The sequence below is a fragment of the Drosophila hydei genome, unplaced genomic scaffold (assembly GCF_003285905.1).
Source record: "Drosophila hydei strain 15085-1641.00,03,60 unplaced genomic scaffold, DhydRS2 tig00000149-arrow-pilon, whole genome shotgun sequence".
Taxonomy (NCBI): Eukaryota; Metazoa; Arthropoda; class Insecta; order Diptera; family Drosophilidae; genus Drosophila; species Drosophila hydei.
Genome location: NW_022045678.1, coordinates 751,301 through 777,034, shown reverse-complemented (window position 1 = coordinate 777,034; position 25,734 = coordinate 751,301). Strand labels below are relative to the sequence as shown.

General features: G+C 37.9%; 1 protein-coding gene across 2 annotated transcripts in view; it reads left to right on the top strand.

Moving 5' to 3' along the window:
• LOC111602370 (discoidin domain-containing receptor 2) overlaps positions 1-25,734 on the top strand; it is a 153,245-nt gene that overhangs the window by 70,663 nt on the left and 56,848 nt on the right. For both annotated transcript variants that reach the window (XM_030223185.1, XM_023319385.2), the window contains exons 7-14: positions 345-478; positions 6,441-6,648; positions 13,342-13,500; positions 14,097-14,353; positions 14,698-14,845; positions 19,552-20,047; positions 22,273-22,521; positions 22,940-23,032. In XM_030223185.1, the coding sequence (XP_030079045.1) occupies positions 345-478; positions 6,441-6,648; positions 13,342-13,500; positions 14,097-14,353; positions 14,698-14,845; positions 19,552-20,047; positions 22,273-22,521; positions 22,940-23,032 (1,744 nt within the window). The remainder of the gene's footprint in view (positions 1-344; positions 479-6,440; positions 6,649-13,341; positions 13,501-14,096; positions 14,354-14,697; positions 14,846-19,551; positions 20,048-22,272; positions 22,522-22,939; positions 23,033-25,734) is intronic.

Here is a 25,734-nt window from a genome sequence, read left to right as displayed (position 1 = left end):
GTTGTAGCTGCTTAATAAATGTCACATAAAATTGCGCTAAACTGGCCCGAGAGTCATTTGATATCAGACATAATGAAGATCCGACTACTTTCGCTCCTGGCATGTTTTGTCAAGTCAGATAAAGTATGGAGTAAAGAAAAATTGAGCAAAGAAAACGAAGTAGCTTGTCTCTTACTTGATTTTAACCAATTCAAGACACAAGTCAGATGTTCATCTGTGAGAAGCTGAAATAGTATAAGTTCATGTTGAATAAGAATGAACAGTTTAGTTGTTTATAAAAAATTTTAAATAATTATTTTTGCATTTATTTATTTATTGTGTATAACTCAATTTCTTTCATTTAGGTTACGAGTGGGTTGGCTGGCGCAATGATACCTTATTTGGTCGTCCAGTTGAAATCACTTTTGAATTTGAAACAGTACGAAATTTCAGTGCTGTCATTATACACACGAACAACATGTTCTCCAAAGATGTGCAGGTGAGTTCGAGAGTACATCTAGAGATTACTTTTAGTAAGTATGTGAACACTTCTGCTTTATTCTACTACAACACTTACAATTTTTTTTATTTTACTACTACTACTAATATTTCTTCCATTTACATTTTACTACTTATTTATCGACTACTACAACAGAATGTGATCATATTTATTCCACTACTATTTGCCCATCTACTACCACCACTATTTCTCCTACTACTTGTCATCTTGCGTCTCTCACGTTTTCTTCTATTTCGAGTTCGCCTGGTGCTACTTCTCATACTACTAGTATTCCCACTTCTAATTCTGCTAATACTACTTTCCTGCTACTACTTGTCCTATTCAAAACTAATCTACTAGGTCTTCTCCTACTACAAGTTCTCCTAGTACAACTTCCCCTACTACTACTTATATTACTAATTCTCTTTAGAGTACTTCTCCTAATACTACTTCTCTTTATACTACTCGTATTACTGCTTCTACCACTGCTACTACCATTAAACACATTCCAACCGTCTGCAACTAAAATTGGACTTTAGCTATCAAATGCAACTGTATTTCATCACATTTTTATTGTTAATACTACAATTGCATATAAGACAACACGATATGTCATTTGTGGACAGATAAATTGGCTCTTTAAAAATAAAATACAACAACAACAGCAAAAGCGACAGCGACAACAAATTATATAAACAAAATGCGCTGCGCCTTTTGTTTGGAAATCGTAAAAAATCAACAGCCGCCGCGAGGTCCGATCCGCAACCGCTCCAAGCCCCGCACACAGCCACATTTACTCCATATAGTACCCAGCTAGCCAGACACACTGGCGGCGGCAAACTGAGCAAATAAATGCTAAACAGTTCTGACAACAAGCACAACAACCACAGTGCGGTAATAAAATAAAATTGTCCGAAAGAGGGACGGCTATAGCAAGACAGAGAGGAAAGGAAACAAAAAATACGAACATTTTTTTTATAAACAAACCAAATACGAAATCGAACCTAAACAAACTGCAATTGATATAAATGCCCGCACCCAGCAGCGTGCCCGATCTGACTCAGGTGGCACTTGAAATCGGGCAGAGGTACTCGCACTATATACATATATGCCCAAGTATTATATAGTCAATTTCCTTACTTACTCGTAGTCTTTATCGAAAGTAAACACAATGCGAGTATCCAGCCATATTTACGAATACATGAATACAATCATATAAATGATTGGGCGCTGTTTTGTTTTGCTTTGCCTACCCCCCTCGGCACACATTGAAAGGGAATATGGCTTGGTTGGGAGGACGGGCGCTGCTCTGTCTGATAGTAGGCTGCTCCATAATCTAGACCCATAAAACCAGACAGAATTTTTTCAAGTCCATTGACCCAAATTATGCTGGCAATGTGTTAAATGGTAGATTGAGATAGTTATGCGCTCGTTGACTGATAAGAGAAACCGAAATTGTTTAAAGGTAGCCAGCCCAGCAGCTGGGCAACAGAACACTGAGCACTATCTTTAATTAAACCATACTCTGCTACAATTCAATATGATTGCATTTGCTCACTGCCTCATTCCACCCGATTTGATGTCATAAATTTCTTACACAATTTCTTCGTCGTACAGTTTCGAGTATCGTACGACAGTTTAATTATTTTTTATATGCGTCCTGTTTGATCTTATCATTGTTAGCTCTGTATATATTTCGAGCAATATAAGCTCGAACTTTCCCCATGCTCCATATGCTTGTCACATTTGTGTCAAATTAATCATGACTTTATGTGGTTGGGGCCACTATGATAGATTCCTAACTTTGGTTACATTCCGATGTTATAATTATGCATTTTATGTGTACCTTTATTGGGTTAAACACGGTTTTTTTTTATATATATTGATTACATCTGAGAGACAATGCCGATGGTACATTGTTGTGTTTATTGTCAAGTCATATGATTTTAGTTTGTGGCTTCGCTTCTATAAATATATCTAGGTCAGTATTAATGGCATACCAGATAGCTTAGCTGCATTGATAACATGGCCAAAATCTGGTTGCATTAATAAAACATAGAACAATGGAAACATTTATATGATTGGCTATGGCATATGGCCAGACTCTAAGCTCTTTTCAAAATAAAAACTATTATAAATTTATAAAAATTATATACCATGAAAAATCTGTTCACTTAAGACATAAAATATCTCTGCTTCATACCTTTATCATCAAATATTTTCAATAAAAAATATATATAACATGATGAAGATGTTTTAAGACTTCAAACAGAAGTCTCTTATATAAAGAATCATTTGTTCAAAATAATAATAATAATTCCAATTAATCTATACTTAAGTATTAACCTATAAATTCCATTTACGACACAAGTGGACGTTTTTGAAAGCTAAAAAAATTTGGTTTTAGGGCTGAAGCAGCTTAAAGAAATAAATATAAAATGAATTTTCTTAAAGGTTTGCAACTTTGCGTTAAAAACACTTGATTTTTTACTTGATTTGAAAATCAATTCAAAAGCTTATAGTTGCATGTTTTTGGATTGATTTGACTTTTCATTATGCATTTACTTACATCAAATTATTAAAATATTTTTAACACTTGGTGTACTTGATTCATAATGATTGAATTTGCCATTATTGGTTGAATGAGTACACGTGACTGGAGTAAGCATAAGTACACCTTTACATCCCCAGAAAATTGCTGGCAGAGTCATTGACATGTGAAGAGTTTTTAGAAACGATGATGTTCAGATTGTGAAAATTGTTGATTCAGATTATTGTACGCCCTACTCGTCATAGCCAAAAAAAAACAAATTCATGCCTAATCACAAATGGCATACAATTTTCTGATCACTAAAGCCCACTTCATTTATATATATTTATTTTTTTTTTTTTTGTCTTTCATACAGTTTTCTTATATTTATAAATATATTTATTTGCTTTAGGATCTCAACTTTCTGTAAAAAAAAACATGCTTTACAAATATTTATTTTATAGACACACGATTAGATATAAAAGTAAGCTATTATTCAAACAAATTAATATTTTAAATATATTTCATATATTTTATTATATATTTATTATATTTTAAAAATTAACTTAACTTCCAAAGCTTAAGCTTAATTAGTTTTGTTCCCCACACACCACATTTTTGTTGACAATTCCATTGCAGCTATAAAATCTTATAAATAATCATCTTAAGTAAATCTGTAACTACCGCATAACTTTTAATTATGAAGAGCTTGTGGCTTGTATCTATTCAAATAGCTGTCTAATTTTATGATGGTTTCTCCTGTTAATTGCTAACTAAAGCCTATGAATGCTGCTGCTGATTCTTAACTTCGCTGCTTAAGCTGAAATTTATGATGCTTTTTTTGGTTCTTTAAATAAACGAGTAATTTCCACATGCTTTTCGATTTGAATAGGAAATTCGAGCGAGATGCCACTTTAGATAGAGCACTTTAGAGGCCGACTTGAAGTTTTCTCAGTTGGTCCACAAATCTGCTGACGTAATTAACCACAAAGTATGCTGGCCAATTGGCAGCAGCTTCGAGCGGCACATAAAATTTCAATTACCACAAATTTTCTAGGCGCTTTGATTTGTTGCCGCCATTTGTACGCAGAGCTAAACTGGGCTGGAGTCCAGTGTCTGGGGTGGCGGCCTACCTGGACCTGGAGACTCTCTTTTGACTTGGCCATTGACCATTCGCTTTATGGTTGCCATAATTTACACAGAATCAACGACAACGTCGACGGCGACGACAACGTCCACGTCCACGTCCACGTCTCTTGCTCAGTCGCTATAATTCTCATTTTTATGATTTTTCATTACCATTTGCTTGGCCAGCGCCATTTCGAAATGCCCCATAAGTCATAAAATTACTTAGAGCATCCAGCGCAGCGCAGCGCGGGCAACGGTTGGCCTGGGTACACTTTGCGGTCATGCAATAAATACTCAAAATGCCATTTGTGATGCATTGATAAGCCCAAAATTATGCTAATTGCGTTTTAATTATGACACGCGTGTGGCTGCCTGCACCTTTCACCTTGCACCTGCGCCTCAAGTTCCTCAACTCCAAGCGGCAGACAGTTTTAGGCCTCAGCTCCAAATCCAACTCCAACTCCAACTCCAAGTCAAGTCCAAGTCCCAATCCCAGTCCAACCCTGTCATTACATGTCAGATGTTCGATAAGCCCCTTGAGCTCTTGTGTTGTCGGTTAGCGTCTGCCTGTTTGACTTTGTCTTTAGCATTTCTAATGAGCGGCGACGCTCCCCCATTCTCCTTCTCCATCTCTCTCTCTCACATTCGTTGTGTACTCTTTAAAATGCGTGCCCAGATTTATAGCTTCGATTAAGACATTGTCGTGGGGGTCAGCGTCTACGTGTGGTCCTATTAATTAGTGTGGGGTGGCTTAGACTCATCAGATTGTTTGTCTCTATAAGTGGTTGACTTCCGTTAGATGCAGCTGTGTGTGTGGGTGTGTCGGTGTGTGTGAGGGGCAGCTCTGGGAAAGTTTGTTGAAAACTACTTTGACAGGTTGGTTTCCAAAAAGGATATGGCGATAAGCTGGTCTACGATGGATATAACTTTCTTCGAGTTTCACATTAGATAATAATTAGTGTGTAGCTAGATATATATATGAATTAAATCTTATCTAAAATGCAGTAATTGAAACACAAATGAAAATAAAATGTGAAATTAGAATTTCGTCTGCGATAAGAATACAATTTGAAAGTAGGCTAAGAAGAGCTTTACATAGCTTCAATAGAAAATTCAATTGCAGATAAAATCCAATTTCGTATAATAAAGATTGGCTGTTAAGAGAGAGGGAGAGAGAGAGATAGAGAAAGGCAGGGAGGGAGATATAGAGTGAGAGAGAGCTAGAAACAGAAAGTAAGAGAGAGAGAGGAGAGCGAGAGATGGAGAGAGAGACCGAGAGAGCGAAGAGAGAGAGATAGAAAGTAAGAGTCAAGCAGGGAGGGAGATATAGAGTGAGAGAGAGCTAGAAAGAGAAAGAGAGGGTGAGAGAGAGATAGCGAGAGAAGTAGTAACAAAAAGAGAGAGAGAGAAAGAAACAAAGCGAGAGGGAAGAAGATGGATGGAGAGTGAAAGAGAGGGGAAGAGAAAGAGAAAGAACCAGATAGTGAGCCAGAGGGAGCTAGAGACATTTAGTACGTGAGCTAGAGGGAGCTAAAGACGGCTAGAGAAAGCCACAGCGAGGTAAAAAGAATCACAGAGGTCGAGAGAGAAGGACAGAGGGACATCGGGACATTCTTTACCGTAACAAAGTTATTAATATATTTTTAAGAATTCTACCAAACTTATTCAACATCTGACCAAAAGTATTGACGCCATACAAACTTGTTCCTGTTGAAATCAATTACAAAAGATTCTCAAGAAGTCTGAACACCACAAGCCATACATAACAAATCGCATATCAACTTCATTCACATTGATCAGCTATCAAGCAGATGTTTGTCAATTGATATTCAATGCATTGAACGTGGACATACAAAGTCCAAGCAACACCTCTTAACGTCAACGACAACTCATTAGCCATGCTCAGGCCAATTGGCAATGGGAAAGACAACACTTACACATCCGGCTGGCCCCAAAAAGTCGCCAGCGGCCAATCCAAAAGTAAATACAATTTTTTTCTCTCTCAATTTTCTTCGGTTTTTTCTCGACTTTTATTACGCGGCACTTCCGCGGCGCGTCCATAACTGAACTTCGACCAAAACTGTCAGCGGCGGCGGCGGCTAACAAATATGTGAATACAATTCGCGCGCGAACAAATACGTCGTAAAAAAGAAAATGAATGTGATTACTTTAATTATTATGCCAGTCACACACACACACACACACAAACACACACAGACACAGACAAGCACCCGCTGAAGTTGTTGCTGTCCAACTGTTACTCATCTCTCTGACTATCTCTCCCACTCTTTCACTCTTTTGCAGGTGTTTGTGCACGCCAAAGTTTTCTTCAGCATTGGCGGACGCCAGTTCGTTGGGGAGCCGGTTCAGTTCTCCTATATGCCCGACCAAGTGCTGGATCATGCACGCGACGTGACAATCAAATTACATCATCGCCTGGGGCGTTATCTGCAGTTGCATTTGTATTTCGCCGCCCGCTGGATGATGCTCAGCGAGATTACATTCATATCAGGTGAGAGATACAGACCCAGCGCCCGCTGTGCCCAGCACAGCAACAATAACAACAAAGCAGAAACTGTTGCAGCAAAAATTATTTTATTAAAAAATGTTACACTAGCACGCAAAACGCAAAACGTAAAAGTTGCGAGAAGCGCAACAACGAAAAGGGTTAACTGGGCTGCCAGCTACCTTCCTTGCTGGCCACATGGTGCGCCACCAGCAACAAATGCGAATGCATTTATTGTCAACGCCAACGGCTCTGCAGTGGGGATGTTGGCTGAGGTGTTCATAGGTAGGCTGCCAGGTAGTTGATGTGCCTCCGTTGTTTGCAGTTTAAATTAATTTTTTATGCTTAGTCGCGTTGACTTGTTAGCGGTTTTAAAGCGTTGATAAAGTGACAGTTTGCAGCAAATAAATTGGTTAGTTATTAGCAAATTACAGAGAAAAATATTTAAGTGTCCAATTAGGTCAGATATGAATGAGTGTAGGGATTTACTAAGGCAAAGACATGGAGCGGGAATAAATATAAATATATCGTTGAAGGAATGTATATATAACTATGTTGATTCAGCTAAAGCATTTATGAAATATTGCTATTTGAGGTGCATATTAAACTTGCAAAGAATATTTTTTAATAAAGAAAAAACTGATGTATTAACTGCTAAACGAAAATTCGGATTTTGAATTTAGCTTTTTCCAGTTTGCTGAGCTGTTGAAGATTACTCGCTCTCTACATCTTATTCAAAATCAAGAATAAAAATTTGACTATACGACTATTCAATTATTCTTAAACAGAAAACAATTTTAGGCTTACAAAAACTTAAGTATTTCTCATTAACGTATACCAGTCCACATCAAATGCATTTCAAAGGATGAACAACATAGTGACATTAGAGACATTAAGACATTAGATATAAATTCGGCTTGTCAAAAGCTTTATAAACTAGAGCTTATATTGATTATATTGATTTTCTTGAACACAAATAAAAGTTTGGCTACGATAATCTCTTGTGAATGCATTTTTCCTAATTTTAATATTACACTTTTGATTTGATTTTAATGCTTACTTTTAAAAGTGATTCCATTAAGATTTTAAGCCTACTTCAGTATTTTCAATATAGTAACGACCATTGGCAGTTTCCATTAAAGTTAAGCCAGTTAGTTTTATCTTAATATTTTTAGTTTTGTTTTTAATATAAAAAACCAAAAGGAAAATAATTTTTCCATAAGCAGTAGAGCTGTTAAATTAATCGATGGATGCATCGTTAGTATCGATGGGTGAAACCATCGCGTAGAGGCACTATCGAAGGCTTTGTTGCTCTAATATAAGCATTTTTTCGGCCTGTGTCAGTATTTATCATTAAATTAAATAAAAAATTAATGCACGAGATGATTGATTTGCAATCACTGGTGTGCCTTGCGACTCAAAACTTTATTTCAATTCTCATACCCCTACTACCTACTATCACAAATGAAGCCAAAAAAGTTTTTGGGCTAGTCAACAAAGTTTAAAAATTCCTTTATCACCAAGCTGTCAGGAATAATACCTTTTCTTTGTTTTGACTTAGGCTGCACAATATCTTAATTATTTATTTTTTTTGACACTATTTATGTCAATATATTTAATATTTAATAAATAAACCATAAAACATAAATACCACAAAGGCAAAGAAATATTATTGATATTTTTTAATGTTATTTTTGATGTTATATCTATGCACATTTCCTCATCACTTAAGCTTAAAGCACTTCCAACATCTCGCCTACTTTTACTTAAAACATTTTTATGGCTCAGCTGAGGTGGCTGTAAATAGTCGAGCACCTATTTGCTTGAACTGTTTAATTTTCACTTGCTGCACCTGGGCTTAAAACGAATGTTAGAGACGTCTGCGCCTCTCTTTTAAATCCTCATACGGCTTGTTTAGAGCAAAACAGTGCTACAAAATACAACGAATAAACCAAACAGTAAACATAATTTACTCAGGCAAACTACAAAACTCAGTGCAGCCAACGGTAGCGGCTCTTCAAACATAAACTGCAACTGCAACTGCTATGGCAGCAACAACAACAACAACAATAACAACTTTGAGCAATTGAAAATTCCACTGACACTAAAAATTCGTTGCGCATTTCATTAAAACCCCTGGCAAACGACTCGAACTGGAGCGTCTCGATTCTCCTTGGCTCACTTCGCTCCGCTTCAATCCGACTCGACTCTGTGTCGATGGGGCAAAATATATTACCAACTGAGCAGGCAGGCTATGAACCAATTTTTACTTAACTCACAACGCAGCCAAGCCAGCTGGGAGCTTTGTTTTTGTACAAGTGTGGCAGGCGTATATGTGTGAGCTGTGAGCTGTGCGCTGTGTGCAATTGTGCATAGAGTGATACAAAGCAGCCTGACTGAGAGTGGACCGGCAGCGGGCGGGAATCGAACTGGGGTACCGAGTCAGCCATTGTAACAAGCATAGGAAACGGAAGCACACACATACACATGCACACAGTGACAAAAGCAGAGACAGGGCGAAAATGAGCAAGAAAGAGAGCGAGAGAGATATGTTTTAGCTCAGGCGGTGGACCGGTGGGGTGGGGCGGCAACATCAGCCCCAGCATATGCTCGACTACAACCAGAAGCAAAGCACAAGGATATTGTGAAAATTAAATGAGTTGCATTACTTTTGTGCATTTGAAATTTGCAACTCAATGAGCACACAGAGCACGAAGCACGAAACACATAGCCAGCCAGTGCCATGGAGAGAGACCTGCTCGCAGCTAGCAGCAACATCGTGCCTTCCTGTCTCTAGCTTCCTCTTTTTACACGTTGCATAATAAAGCTCTGCACTGCTTTTTAATGCCCTATAAAGCGGAAGAGGTATGCCAACTCTGCTGAAGTGTTAGTAAAATGCAGTTGAAATGGCTAAAAGTGAAGTATAGAAGAGCTCAGAGATTTGGCAGTACTTTTTTATTTTGTAATAAATATTTTGATAACATGAGTTGCAAATTACTAAATTTTTAATTTATGAGAGTTTTGTATTGAATATTTTTAGCTTTAGGTTGCATGTATAAAACTAAAGAAAATTCTATCATTTTTCGACAATATTTTAAATAAAATAAAAATTTTGAACATTTATTTTAATTATTCAAACATATTTTAGCAATATTTTTTCTTCACTATTTTTACATGAAATGTGCTTCTTTAAAAACAAATCCGGATTGGTTTTAGAAATTTATTTAAATTTTAAATTCAATTAATTTTTTTGATTTTTTTTAGTCTTAGTACAAATTCTGCTAAAAATAGTCCCATTAAAATAAAATTATTGTTTGACACCAAATATATCAGAATTTTCAAGATTTTTTTACCATTCTAAAGTTTTTTAAAAAACATTCTTGAATAAAGTTTTAGGAACTGGCTTAAATTTTTAATTCAATTACTCTATTAGATTTTTTTAGCTTCAACTAAAGTTCTATCTAAGATATTTTAATAAACCTTAATTTATTATTGGAAAACATATATAACAAAACCAGACTTTAAAAGATTTTTTATGTGTTTCCAAAATTAAAACCAATTGTAGATTTTAAGATGTTTTTAGAATATATTTTTAGCTCTCTGTCTTAAATAGAACTTTAAAGACTTACATTTTTCTCTGCTATGTCTGACGAAAACATAATTCTATATTTAAAGAATTTCTTGCTAATATATTTTGTATTTTATATTTTTAAATTCCGAAATATATTTTTGTCTAATAAACAATGTTCATATTGTTGTAAAAATTAAGTTTGCACTTTATTTAAATATTGCTGCGCTTTCAGTTACTCTCTACACCCGCCCGCTTTGTAAGCATAATCATACTTGCTGATTAACCCTCTGTGTAGGGAATTTAATCATCGACTTTCCTCATTTGCGATTCCCTTTTGTTGCCGTTGCCATTGGCGCTGGCTGTCTTAGTTCGTCTTGCTTATAGATTTGTTTTCTTTTTTCTTTTTTCTTCGCTTTGTTTTCCCTTTTCCCTTCTTTTTTTGTGCAGATTTCTTTCTGCAGCATTCCCCTTTTGCAGTGTGTTTTTTACATCTTCCTTTTTTAGTCGGAACGTATTTAAGCTGTGCAAGTGCTTTGCCTTATAAATCAATAACATTGCAATATATTTTTGCATGCTGTTGCCCCGTATCCCAGATTTGAAAGGGACCTTTTGTTTTTGTTGTTGTTTGCATGCTTGGATTTTGATGCATTTTATACAGTTTGTCATTCATTCATTCATGCATTCATTCAATCGCTCAGACAGTTAGTCGGTGAGTCAGTCAAGCATTCGAAAGCATACAAATTCATTTCAATAACTTCGCTGTTGATGCTGCGCTTTAAATCCTTCTGCAATTTCCCTCGCTTAATCCTTTCTAATTGAAAATCGTTTTGAATTCGAGATCTGAGAGTGCTTTTCAAGTGTGTGAGTGTATGTGTGTGTTCGCTTAGATGGTAATGCGAATAACTATGTGTAGTTGATGCTACATGAATTGCATCAGCATATGATGCAGTTGATTTGCTGCATTGTATTGCCGCCCTGGCAAGCCGGGCCGGGTTGGGCCATGCCAGTGCCTGGCCTTGAGCATTCGAGCAAATTGCAACAATGTGCATGAGTTTCACATGTATTTGGAATTTCGGCTCGTAATTTGCTTAATGGTTGAGTTGAAGTGCCAAGCCAAGCCAAAGTGCATTGATATTGAAAGCATTAAATTGCCGAGTGCATAATGCAATCAATGCATTTTGGCAGTAAAGGAAGGAAGCTGAGACAGCCAAACAATGCGATGTTAATGGAGGTCACGTGCATTCCAACTGATTATGAAGCAATGCACATATACACACATATATATACGAGCAAAGAAACATATAGTTATGTATTTAATTGATATATGGAAAAGTTGATGAGAATTTATGCAGACGGAAATTAAACATAAATCCGCATCAATATTTTGTTTATTGCAAACAGGACACTTTAGATAAATGAAATGAATTGAAAGTGCTTTCGTAATATTTGTTGATCTCTTCGTTGCTTTGTTTTACAAATGCCCAGCAAATAATTATTATGCTCAAATTGTTAATATAATAACAAATGAGACTCCATTTATTTTAACATTAAGCCTACGAAGTTAATAGTTTTTCAGTGATTTGAAATGTTGATTGAATTGCAGTTCTAAAACACATATTTATATATATTTACATATATCAACTAATAGTTTTTATACAGGGTGAACGGAGAGAAACAGTAGTGACAACTAACTTTATTTCTGGTTTTGATGAGGAGAGTGCACAGCTTAACTTGGATTGGACTTCTGTGTTTCTTCCTTAACCAAGATAGACATTATACGATTCCAAATTCAAAAACAAATCGTATTGAAGACTTAAAAACCAACTTCTGAAATGCAGTTAAATTATCACATTTCACACTACATATTTCATTTCATATTTTATGTAATTAAAATATAAAAAAGTATTTTCAATTACCTACGGAAACATGTCTTTATTATTTTCCCATCTCTAGGCCTTTATTATATCAAACGCTCATATTAACATTTTGTATCTGGCAACGCAAGAAATTAACATATTTTTGAGGTTCGTTTGGGTTCACGGAACATATGATGCGGTATTTGGGCAGCGTCTGTCGCCCAGCTCCCCGCCTCTCCACCTGCCACCCAAAATTCCCAGCGCTACTCTTGTGGCGGCGGAGCAACTTTGATGCCACAAGCATTGCCCAAACCAACAACAGAATGGCACAAATTTTTGTTGCCGTCGCTATTTGCATGGCAAATTCAAACACACGAAAGTAAACAAAAAACTTTTGTGCCAACAAAAAACTTGACGCCAAAGAAAATAGACGACATGCGGCGGCGATGGCGGCGGCGGCGTCGACAACAAAAACAATTCCTAAAATAACAATAACAACAACAATAAGAGAAAAGCAAACAAGTTCAAAATCAATGCCAAGAGCTGTAAAAATTTGCATTTCCCTCAACTGTTTTTTGCTCAGCAAATTTTTCAAAATTTCCTGCTCGTCGTTTGGTTTTTTAAATATCGAGCGCGAGTTCAACAAACGCTCGAAGCGGAAATGCATTTGGATACGAACCATACTGGCTAGCAAAACACAGTCAGAGCAGCAGTCCGCAGGGTAAACAGTAGGAGCCATGAAACGGCAGTTGGGCAGGGGTCAAGCTGTTGTTATTGACGACTGTCTGGGCAGGATGATGGCATTGTCTGGCTGGCTGGCTGGCTGGCTGGAAAGGTCAACAGCAAACACTGCACACGCTACAACGCCTTCCTTTAGGGGCGCCACCTAAAAGTATGCAACACTAATTGGCACTCAACGTGAAACGTTCTACTCAGCGTCAACGTTGACATCCCCCACGAAGCAGCAATAGCTCATTTATCATAATAATCGTGATTACTCTCTTTCTCTTGCTTTCTTGCTCTGCTTTACGCTCTCGCTAATTGCTCAGTGAGAGCCATTAGCTTGGCTGGTTTATCAAAACGGGCAGCTGTCAGCCAACAGTTGCCACCCCATCTAGCTGCACCACAGATACCTCTTAGCCAGCCATCTTAATGCAGCCTATTTGCTGCTGGCGAATCTCTCGACGCATTCTAACCCACATTTACAATTGCCGCTCACTCATGTCAGTCTTCTAACTCTTACTTTCGCTTCTTCTGCTTTGCTATTTGCAGTGCCCGTAGTGGGCAATTTCACAGATGAGGAGCTGCTCAATGTGCCGCCTTCGAATGGCGGCGCCGGTGTCCCAAATACATCCGAATATCCGTTGCAGCGCGACGAGGTGGGTCGCGCAGTCAGCAGTGGTGGTGAGAGAAGTCAACATACCACCCAAGGTAAGTAGAGTGAGAATTGGAATTAACAATGTAGAGAGAAATTTAATAGATTATTAGCTCAATTTATACAATTTCTGTTGTAAAATAACTTAACGTAAGAAACTTCTGAAGAAGAATTAAACTCAAACAAAATTCAAATCAAATAAATAGTATGGTCTGTAAAGTATGCCCATTTGGAGAGTTCAGCTCATATACTCATTTAAAGCCACTCACTCAAAGATAAAACTAAATTCTTGTTGTGCAGTGTAAGCTCTTTAATTAGTCGCTCTCATCATTAACAATGAGACCGAAGCAAACAAAAGAGTGTGGGCAATTGAAAGCCCAACAATAAGCTATATCACGCCTCGAATATTTTTTATAGCTCTTCTTGTTTTCGCTCCGTAAATAATCTTTTCCATCCGCTGCAAGAAAATTCACAAAAACTGGGAAAAAACTTTTTCATTAAATACGAAGTTTTGTGAAACGTTGCAGTTTACCATATTGCTTTTTTCTGTTTTGTTTCTCTCATTACTTTTTAGCTAGAGTTTAACTGCCTGTCTGTTGTTTCATAACACATCATATCGTTGCTCTCTTCTGGTCTTTTGTCTGTTCCGCAGTTATCTCGCCGAAGCCCATTGATCATCAGGAACCGGAAACAAGTTTCGTTGGCGTCATAATCACAGTGTTGGCCACAATTATTCTCTTCCTTGTCGCTATTATACTGCTGATAATAGCTCGCAATAGGCACGGACGCGGACGTGGCAATGTTTTGGATGCATTCCAGCATAATTTCAATCCGGACACGCTCGGCGGCGTTGATAAGCGACTCAATGGCACTGGCAGTGGCCATGGCAATGCCAATGGCGTCTTAAAGGTAGGCACCTAGTTACAATAACGTGTACAAACTGTTGTCGCACATTGGGGCCAGTTAACGCCACCCAAAATGCATGTCAAACATCGTCAAAAAAAAAGAAAAAACGACGTAGAGTATAAGCAAACGAGAGAAAAAATTGAATTGAAAATTGCTGCTGCTAACGCACAAAGCCAGAGAGAGGCCAAGCCCCATATGCAGAAATCATGATTAAAAGCTGTACTGTAGTGGCTGGCCAAAGCTCAACAAAAAGAGCTAGGCGTCAACTTTTCCTCCTTTTTTTAGACTGTCGCCTCATATGTATGTATGTGTTTTTTTGTTTCTTTTTATTCACCTTTCGCCCTCAGGTGGTCACAACAATGGATGACAATGAGTCGTCCATTGACAAGAACAGTCTGTACCATGAGCCCTTCAATGTGAACATGTACACAAGCGCGGCCAGTGCTTGCTCCATGAATGACCTGCAGCGTCAGCATGTAACCCCGGACTATACAGGTGAGTTCACGCAAATGGGGCAAGAGGTGTCCAGCATCCAATTGCACCATGGCTGGGATGCTGATGCTGCCCTGGGCCATAAACAGCGCCCAGAGCTTAAGCCGTGATAGCTGCTGGTGCTCCTGCTCCTGTTTCAGCTGCTGGTGCTGCTGGTGTTGCAACTGATGAGTTTGATGTTTTGCGTCCTGCCTGTGACAGGACATGCAAATGTTGCAGCAAACAACAAAAAATGAGAAATGCGACTACGAAGCAATGCTTAATTTAGCGCACAACATGATAGTCCACTGTGATGGACTCTGCCAGCGGTGCTGAAGCAGCAGGCGGAACTCAACCAGCAAAAATGCAAAAAAATTCCATAGGTAGAAGCTGCACAAAAAAAAATAACGCACGTTGTTCGCGCCGCAGGACATAATTTTGAATTGCTTAGTCGCCAGACCGGCAAAACAAAAAATGAAGAGGGTATCAGAAAAAGCTTATGAGCTCAGTAAAACGTTAGGATACAATAATGCGATTTAATTTGGATTTGTTTGGTCTTTTAAATTAATTAAATTTTTTTATATTTGAAAAGGTTTCTTTATATGAAATATTGCATATATAAAATTTTACTAATGTATGTTGATAGATAACATTTTTAACAAATTACCTTCGCTTATTTAATTTTTTTTATGTTTAAATATTCTATTATAAAAAAGTTTTCTTTATTTATTAAAATAGAAAAAATTAGAGAACAAAATATTAAAATTTTTAAAAATTATCGAAGATATTTTCAGTTAGTTTTGCTTAAAAACTTTAATTTTCTATTGCTTGAAATGCCACTAAACTTAAAATATATTTTACAAAGTTTTTTTCATAATATTTTAAAACATTAAAAAATTTACTGTCGCAAATTTCAGTTGTAAATGTCAGAGATCAATTTAATGCTGCAACAGATCGCTCTAACGCTATTATTGAAAATAATAATTAAAATTTGCCAATAATTTCGAAATTGTTTACTATGCCTTTAAATAATGATGATCTGTGAATTGTATACCAAAGGAAAACTATGAACCATCTATATATTACCTCTTTGAAATAAAACCCTTTAAGTTCAACTAAAGGCTAACATAGTATCTTAGCCAGCAAAGACATCTGCTGACTTACTAATCCGCTTAAGAGAAGTCCATCTTTCCGCTTTACTCTATTCACTGAAGGAGTCAATAATTAAATACTAGACAAGTCTCAATGCATAAGACCTTTAACTAGCCAGTTAAATGCCCAGCACACACGTGCCATGTCCTTTGGCAGAGTAACTAAATGTCAGCGTCTGCAGCTTGGCTGAGTTTTCATGTAGATTTCGAGGAACATGTGCATTGTTTAATTGCCACACGGACGAAGAGCTTGCGGCTTGGGGTTACAAGTTTGGCTACATAATTTGTAATGAATTCTAATGTCTTGTGTCCGTCGCCTAAAGGCAAGCTACACATTTTTTGCGTCCTTTATCTCTGGTGGAAGCATTGCGCATAAAATCGACATCGTGGTCATGACACAAGCACATTGTTTGCACACATTCCTTAGCCGTCGTCATCATAATCATCATCATCGTAGCCATTGTCATCGTCATCATCAACATTTATGGCACGCCTTTCATGCGCTCGAGTCATTTACCCAAAAGTTTTCTGATGTTGCCTTTGGGTGCATTTTATAACTGGGCACCAAATATTTGTCAATGTCCCCGACGCCAACCGCCTCTAGTGTCTTTGTCTGTCCGCTGCCATAATAATTTAATTTAGCTCAAATAAATTATAACTTTAGCCATGGAACTCCAAGCTTTAACCATGCTTCACTCCAATTTCCCATACATTTCTGTTTGCAGCACTCGTCACAGTCTCGCGCGTACCGCACGCTTCAAATTGAGTCCTTCAAACTTCCTTGCAAAACTTCTGCCAGCAACAACCACTTCACTCCACAACCACACACACACACACACATATATATACACACTCCAATTAAAGTCCATTTTTGAAGTCAACTGCCAATTTGCACGGGCAAGGCACCCACCCAACGGAATCACGGCCAGAAACTCCACATAATAACATTGCATGCAAATAAACAGGGCAATAAGCGTGCATTCAAACACGAAACGAACGTAAAAACGTTTCGCAGTTTACTCAACTCTACATAAGATCATTTTTAGCTTGGTTTTTAGAGTTTTTCAAATAGATTACGAAAAACAAAAAAAAAATATATATATATATATAGTCAATTAATGCATTAAAACATGAATTTTGATAATATATAATCAATTTAGTAAAATTATCAAAAAATATGAATCTACAGAACATGTTTTAATTTCAAATTACAGTTAATATAAAGTTAATTAATTAATTTATGGAAAAAAATAGATATATTTTTTTATTTTAAAAATATTAACAAAAAATTTGTTAATATGTATATATTAAACAAATTTTAAATTAAATATATAAACAAAATTAAAAGTATTTTAATAAAAGACATGATATATATTACTAAATTAAAACTGATACAATTTGTGTATCGAAAAAGAGTTGGGAGAATAAATAAATATATACCATTTATTTTTCGTATTAATTCTAATGTCTTGTGTCCGTCGCCTAAAGGCAAGCTACACATTTTTTGCGTCCTTAATTTAAATATTAAAAAACAATATGTTTTCTAAGTAATAAAATTTTTATTACTTTGATATACTTTTGCAAAGAAATGTTCTAAAGATTCAACACAAATCAAATTTAAACAAGACAGCACAGTCTAGTCAGCACTGTAGAAAACATGAATGTGAAACATATAATTTTATATGTAAATATTTATATCACATGAGCAATAGCTGGCAGATTGAAGCCCGATTTTAATGCAAAAAGTTACTCAATTAATATTATAAAAGATTTAATAGGCCTTTGCTTCTCAAAGACTCTTATCTATTTAAAATATAATCATCTTCGACATATTAATTTTTTCACACGGAAAGTAGACTATTATGCTTCAATTGATATAGAGTATTTGAGACTTTTGTAGTTTCAAGTTGAAATCTTAAGGCCACAAGACTTCAGCTCAACCTCAAAAACTGAAGCACTGATTGCTCGAATACATACATATACATAAGCATACATACACCCACACACACATGCATGCGCCGACAACTTGCATACGTATTTTGCACAGTCGTCGAAAAGTTTTGTCATTAACGTTCGTTGGCTGTCTATCTCTCAGACTGTCGGTCGGTCTGTCTCTATCTGACTCACATTTTTGGTTTGGCTATCTCTTTCTCAGTGTTATTTTATGTTTTCCCACTACTTGCTGGCATAGCAAATCAAAAATGACAGGCAACAGAGAGGCCGAAAAACAGACTGACAATGAGCCGCACACAAACTAAATAATGTTATTACAACAACAATAAAATTAAAACTTGACTCGGATAGAGCGCAGCGTGAATATAATATGAGTGCAAGGGAGACGGCACGACGCCAAGTTGCAATTAATTTCATTTAGTTTTTTGCCACACGCCATTTTGTCTTGTCCCGAGGCCCTCTCTGTCCCTCTCCCACATACTTTTTCTTTTCTATGTGCAATGAGAGTTGACTAAATGGGAAAAGTTTGAAGTTGAAGGCACAAAAGTCCTGGACAAGACAAATGAAAGCGAGAGACAAAAGTGCCCAAATACCAGAACGAGATGGCATCACACAATAGAGCTGGCAATTGCCAGAGCACCAGACAAACTGCTCCAGCCCTGAGTTGCATTCGCCTTGCCCCCGCTCAGCATTCAATTTATGAGTCGGACTTGGGCTCGCCGCGTCTGTCGGCTGTCTTCATATGCTTAAACAGCGGGCAACTGGAACGCTGCAAAACAAATGTCTTTTACGACACTCCGCTTCTGTGGCATATGTTGGAAAGTTGTGTTTGTTACCTTAGATTAACTAAGTTTAGAATTTTGCAAATTTTTGGTCCTTGCTGTGTGAGTTCTGGCAAATTTCAAGTTTGATTAACATATGTAAAAGTGGTTTTGGGGAACAAAAAGTTTTTAAATATATGTCGTGATTGTTTATTAATAAATGCAGAACTTGTCATAAGAAATGTTTCAGTTAATTATATATATAAAAAAAAAGTGGAAAGAATTTGAAGACAATTTTATTTTAAATTAAACTAGGCAAAATAAGCTGCAAAAGTTTTTTTGAACTGAAAATAAATATGAATATTATTTTTTTGTTATTTATAAATTAAAATTATAATTTCATATTGACTCTACTTCTCCAACTTAAATGTTTCATTTCACTTAAGTTATTCATCTTTATTTTAGCTAAACACAAGAAACAATTTATTTTACGATCAATTGTTTTGTCCAACCTATTTCAGTTTTATTGCCCAGCTAAATTTGAGCTAAAATAATTTAAAAACAGACTTGCAACTTGCGTCGCAGCATTCGTTTACGACTTGTGTAGCAGAGTGTAAATTTCAGTTGAACTTTCGGTAAAATGTTGTGGCATCTTTTTGTATAATTCGTTAGCCCGACAAAAACTTTTGGCTGGCACGTAAAATGGCGCTTAAAAGTTTATTGTTTTCGGTGATATGCAGTTGCTTTGCCGCCCAGTTTTATGGCTAAAAAAATTAACACTCTGAACTCTAAACCAGCCTTTACTCACAGTGTCTCTTCCTTTCTCTCTTTCTCTTCCTCTCTCTTTGTCTCTTTCTTTACACAGATGTGCCGGACATTGTGTGCCAGGACTATGCGGTGCCTCACATGCAGCAGCTGCTGCCGAATGCCGCTGGCACCACTGGCACCGCCCGCAGTTCTTTGAACGCATCCATAGTGGCGGCACCAGTTGTTTCGGTAGCAGCAGCAGCAGCTGCCGCTGCTGCAGTGGTGGCCGCACCACCGCCGCCCGTGCCGCCGCCACCGGAGAAATATTACGCAGCAACGCCAATTTGCAGCAAGCCGGTGACGGGGCCGGCGGGCTCGCAAAGCAGCGGCTCGTTAAGTTTGAGCTCCTCGAATACGGCAGCGACCACGCCCACGCCAACAGGCGGCAAACCACATCATTACAATTTCGATATGAGCGCTAATTTCGCCGACATCAACGAGGAGCAGGCCAATTGCCAAGTGCAGGAGTTTCCGCGCCAGTCGCTGGTCATCGTCGAGAAGCTCGGCTCTGGCGTATTTGGTGAACTGCATTTGTGCGAAACAAATGTTTTGAAGTAAGTACCGCACACTATGCCAGGCCCAACTACTCTCGCTAGCTAACTAAACACCCAAAACCACCCACACCCACGCAATCCACTTAAACAAGTTGTTGTGTCTGCTGCAAGCGGCCGAAAAAACATTCGCAAAATGCAACTAAAATCCACAGCAACACAAAATGAGCTGCATTAGGCTTACGGGCTATTTTCCAACTACACTTCTCTATGGTAGCCGCTGCTGCTGCTGCTGCTACTGCCGTTTGAAGAGCTCTACTTCAATGCATTTTGTTTAACTGCTCGGCAGCTTTATGTACACCAGGAGATTAGGCCATAGCAGTTATTGCGCTTACGAGAGAGTTAAATATAAAGTATGACTAAAGTTTTTGAATTGGTGCACAAATTTGACTAGTTTATAGATATTTAAAATCAAACTTAGACTATAGAAATAAGATAGAATTTTTGAAAATATGCAAGGCAAATAATTTAAATTGAAAAACGAGTTTAAATTCATGAATTCAGACTTTCTTTCACACATCGCCTGCTGCATCTGTTTGAGCAAATTGTTAACTTCAAATTGCATATACATCTAAATCCAATCCACTTGTAACTAATCAATGGTATATAAAATTGAATGTCCAAAAACCTAATGAAACGTTACCAGCAAATAAAATATCTTTTTTGACATATTGCTATTGACAAAAAAAAAAAGAAGAGAGAATGATTGGCCAATTCATAAATTGGATATGGAGACCGGCAAATCTGTTGCAAGCTTTGTCAGATAGAAAACAAAAATCAAAAATTCGTACAACAATAGTTGACAATAAGAAAAACCGCAATACTTTAATGCCACAGACACGCACACACGCACACATAGATGAAGAACATGAAATGGTTAGATGAAAGGACATAAAGCAAAGTGAAACCGATATGAGGCTGAGAGTTGGCCCTCGTCTCGGCCAGCAGCAGGTAGCTGATTGCTGGTTGCAGGTTGCAGGTGGCAGGTGGCAGGTTGCAGAGTGCAGGTTTGCGGGATATAATGCCACGTCTGCGGTAACAGCAGCACATGCTGGCCACAAAAAAAGCTTATCAGAAATTCCATTATGAAAACTTTAACCAAAAAGGCAACAACATCAGCAACAGCAGCAGCAGCAGCAATGTCAACAACCAGTACCCGGAGCAGCAACAGCAGCAAGAGCCAGACGTAGGCGAGACAAGTCCGGAGCTATACATTGTCATTGTGTATGGTTTCCGAGTGGCAGCAGCGCTACCTTTGATTTCATTTTTGCCGTTTAATTGAAGCTTTTTATTGCACATTATATATCTACATATATATCGTATAAGCAATGGGCGTGGCTACCACATTCTCTATATGCAGGCAGGGAAATGGTTTTAATTTTTCGCAGACAACACGGCGTATGCGTAATGTGTGTGCGTTTGATTTTCCACTTGCATGTCTATTATAATTTGCGTCTGTGGTCTAGGACAATAAAGTCCATCTGTTGTCTGATAACTGTCTATCCAGCTGTCTATTAATATTTTATCAGACGGCCACGCCCCACATAAGAGGCGGGCAGGCCAGGCGAGGTCGTCCTCGTACGTCCACTTGAAGTTTTAGCACAGAGAACGCCAGACCCTCGTCTGCGTCTGTGTGTGTGTTAATTATTTTGCATACAGCTGCCAGTTACTGCAGCCAGGGGTCATCTTTGCTGCTGCCTTTGCTGCTGTTGCTTTTTCTGCCACTGCAGTGCAATATTACGTATACGTAATACGTTTTGTGGCTTTCTAACCGCAAAACTATTAAAGCAAGCAGGCAAATCGAATTGTTACGAAACGTATCAAAATTGCCAGAGTGAACATTGACAGGGAATCGGTAGAGATGGAGCAGCAGTAGCAGTAACAGCAATAGCATCCAGTCCAGGACATCGAACAGGACATTGTTGAGCTGCTCTAATTGATTTTTGCGCTAGAGAGCAATTGTCATGGGCATACGTATTTCATTTGATATAGATTGAAAATGTTGTTGGACGGCTAAAAGGTAACTGGGACGGCGCAGCGGGCGACCGGCTGAATGATAGAACGATCTGTGGTTTTCACATAAGTAACCCACAAAAGCATAGAGCTCTGGACAGTTGAAGTAACTTACGGTTAAGCTAAGACATTAACTCAGTATGAGATATTGCCTGCCCACAAAAGCCAACTCTAATTAATCCTTTCCCTTATATATACATATATATTTGAAACAGTGCCACCCTTGTCGCCGTTGCTACACTACGTCCTGGTGCTGGTGATCATTTAAGAAAGGAGTTTCGCAGCAAGGCCAAGCATCTGGCGCGTCTCAGCGATGCGAATGTGGCTCGCCTGGTGGGCGCCTGTCTGCGTGACGAGCCCATATGCATTGTGCAGGACTATTCGAATTGTCTGGGCGACTTGAATCAATTTCTGCAGGAGCATGTGGCTGAAACAAGCGGACTGCTGGCCAACAAGAGTTTGAGGTAGGTGAACAGAGAGTGAGAGTGAAGGCGAAAAGTGCTTTGGCTGCTTAGCTTTGAATGCTGTTCTAATGTGCTGTCTCTTTTGGTTTTTCTGGGCTGCGTTTTTGCGTGCGTTTTTATCATGCTTCCTGTACCGACGCCATTTGCCGACGCTACACTTCCGGTCTCGTGTTCAATGATTACGCCGATCCACCAACGAACAACCACCGTACAACCACCAACAACATGCGCAAACGGATGTAAAAACTTCGTTAACTTTGCTGCTGCTGCTGCTGCCGCCCCGCTATCATCGTCGCCGTTGTCGTCCTTGCCACACGCGAAAACTTTTGAAATTCTCATTTGACGTTGGCATCCTTCGCCCGGCATCCGTTACGTGGCACCCGCCCACTCCCAACCACACGGAACCAACGCCATGTAGCTATGGCTGCTTAGTCTACATTGCCACACAAATTGCATCGGGCATGAAGCATTTGGAGCAAATGAATTTCGTACATCGGGATCTGGCAACAAGGTAAGTACTTGAGATAAGAACACCTTAGACGCGCAGACAGCTACAGCTACAGCTACAGCTGCCCCTCGCTGTTTGAATTTTTGTCGCATCATTGCAGCAAATTGAACTTAAAGTTAACATGTTGAAAAGTTCTTTTAACTTTTGTGTTTTTTTATTCTTGTTTTCGGTGCGTGCTCAGAAACTTTTCCAACTTGCCGCTGAGAGTCAATCTAAAAATAAGCAAAGGTGTTTTGCACATTACACAAGCTTCTTTTTCGTGGGCTTGAAATAATCAAATGGTCTAAGACCAAATATTATTAGGGTTTATTTTAAATGTGAGAAAAGTGTGAATTTGAAAATGGCTTAAATGGAATTCGATGCAATTCTTGAAAGATGCGTAAAATAAGTTGATAGATGAATTGTAAATTGATTTATGAATGCAAGTTTGTATTATATATTTTATTTATGTGTAAGGCGTTTTAGTAACTCATATATTATTAATGGAGGCGTGGCAAATTAGGAATTACTATTTTCTTTTTTTGCACATATAATAAATTATTTATGAAACTTAATGTTTATTTCTAATATTTACTGTAGATAGTAGATATAGTTTCCATGTTTGAGGCGTGGTAATTCGACTATCATTTATATATTTTGAGCATAGCTATATATATATAATTGCCTTCAACTGTTGCAGCAGTTTTTATTGTGCTCCACTCGTGATGCCTTCAAGTCAATTGCGTGAGTTCATTAACGAACTTACAAACGTTTTATAAAGACATAAGTAAAACACTTGTGATCAATGCTTCAATTATCTGCCATGGGAAACCATGGCAGAATAAATATTATATATTAGGAAATCATTGTAAATAAAACTCGGCGACAGTCAATGCAATTCATGATACTATTTCTCACATATAGTGAGAGGCTGAGAGCCTCCTGTTATAGAGTTCCGATTGTAGCTGAGTGAGAATGAGATAGCGTCACTTAGTAGTCATTTAGACAGGGTCGCTTAATCTAAGTGGTGAGGAAAGGCGAGGAAAGGCAAATTGTGATTCTGAAAGACAGCAGAGTGAAAAATAATTATTGGGGCCAGACGACAAAACACAACAATATAATGAGAGGTTGACTCAAACCAGATATAGATGCGTGTGTATATATTCGCACCTTGGAAGCGTGTCAAACTATATAGTTTCCACAGTTTATATAGTTTATTTACTGTAAACTTCCTTTACTGACAGCTCTTTAAATCATTTGCAGCGCTCATTGAATTGTGGCAAATATCGCATATAAATTAGCTTAGCAGTCCGCGAACGATAATTGTAGAGTTGTATTTTCACTTCTCAAGGAGCAATTAAGAGAACTGTTAATGGCATCGCTCAGTCGATCACAAATGTTTCAACTTATACAATCGTTTCTATATTTTGTATTCAGATCTGCAACTAGCCAGTATCAAAAACAGATCAATATAAATCGTTCAAGTCCATTCATAAAGTGCATATAGTAAATGAGTTTCCGCACTAACGAATCACATTCGACGTGAAACGTATTCATCAAATTAAAGTAATATTCTCAAGCACCTCCTAGAGCACTTCGCCATCTGTACTCTATTTTCATTAACAGAAAAGTCTCACAGCTGGCGAGGCTGTGAAAATTGAGCGCAAATTGGTTTTTCAAGGAAGGCATTGAGCACTCGCAATTTCAGGCATGCTCTCAGGTTACCTGTAATGAAATTGTGTCTGCCCACAAATGAAATCAGCTAATAATATCACATTATTGCCAACCAAATTGACGGCAAGTAGTGAGAAACTGAATAAAAAGCCAGCCAAGTTATAAATAAAATGGTAATTCAATATATCGAAGAGCACGAACTGCTGCTGTCTCCACATTTGCGCATAAAATGTAATCAATTAAAATTAATTTGCTAATGAAAATGTCAACAAGAAGAGCAGCAGCAACAGCAACAGCAACAGCAATAGCAACCAATACGACGACAATAATAGCAGAAGGAGCGACAACAATGGCCATGGCAACACTTGACGATGTTGCTGTCGTTTATGGGTAAAAATGGTTCCGTCTTCCACTTTTTTTCTTCCTTTTAGCTTATATAAATGAATGATAGACATTGTTGTTATAGCTGCCAGCAGACGCCTCCAAGCTCCTCGTTGCTGTCAGTTTGTCGTCATAACAAATCAATAGACTTGTAGAGCATATAACTTGCGATGGCACGGCATGGCCATATTTTCTCAATGTCTTTGAAATCCAATAAGAATTTTTTGCTATTTTCGGGCACGCAATTGTCAAACACAATCGTCGTCTGTCACGCCCAAGCCGTGCACAAATGACTTCCATTGCATAACAATGCAATCCAATAATAATCAAAATAGAGTACAAAACAAAAATAAGAGACTTTAGCCCACATATAGGTAAGCAACATATCATTTGACAGAAATTGGCTCCGGCGCCCAAACGTGTGCCATGAGTTATCTATTTTCTTCGTTAGCCAAAAAAGAGAAGAGGAAGACGAAGAAGCAGCCATATGAATTGCGGGCTATAAATTTTGGGACATGACAATGCGACCTTTGCGCAAGAAGAACACAAATATTCTGCATGCAAGTCTTTCGATTATTTATGATATTGTTTGTAGTCGTTGCAGCGGAAGATATTAAGCCAACAAAACATACGTTACGTATGAGCAATAGATAGCATTAAGCATACGCTAC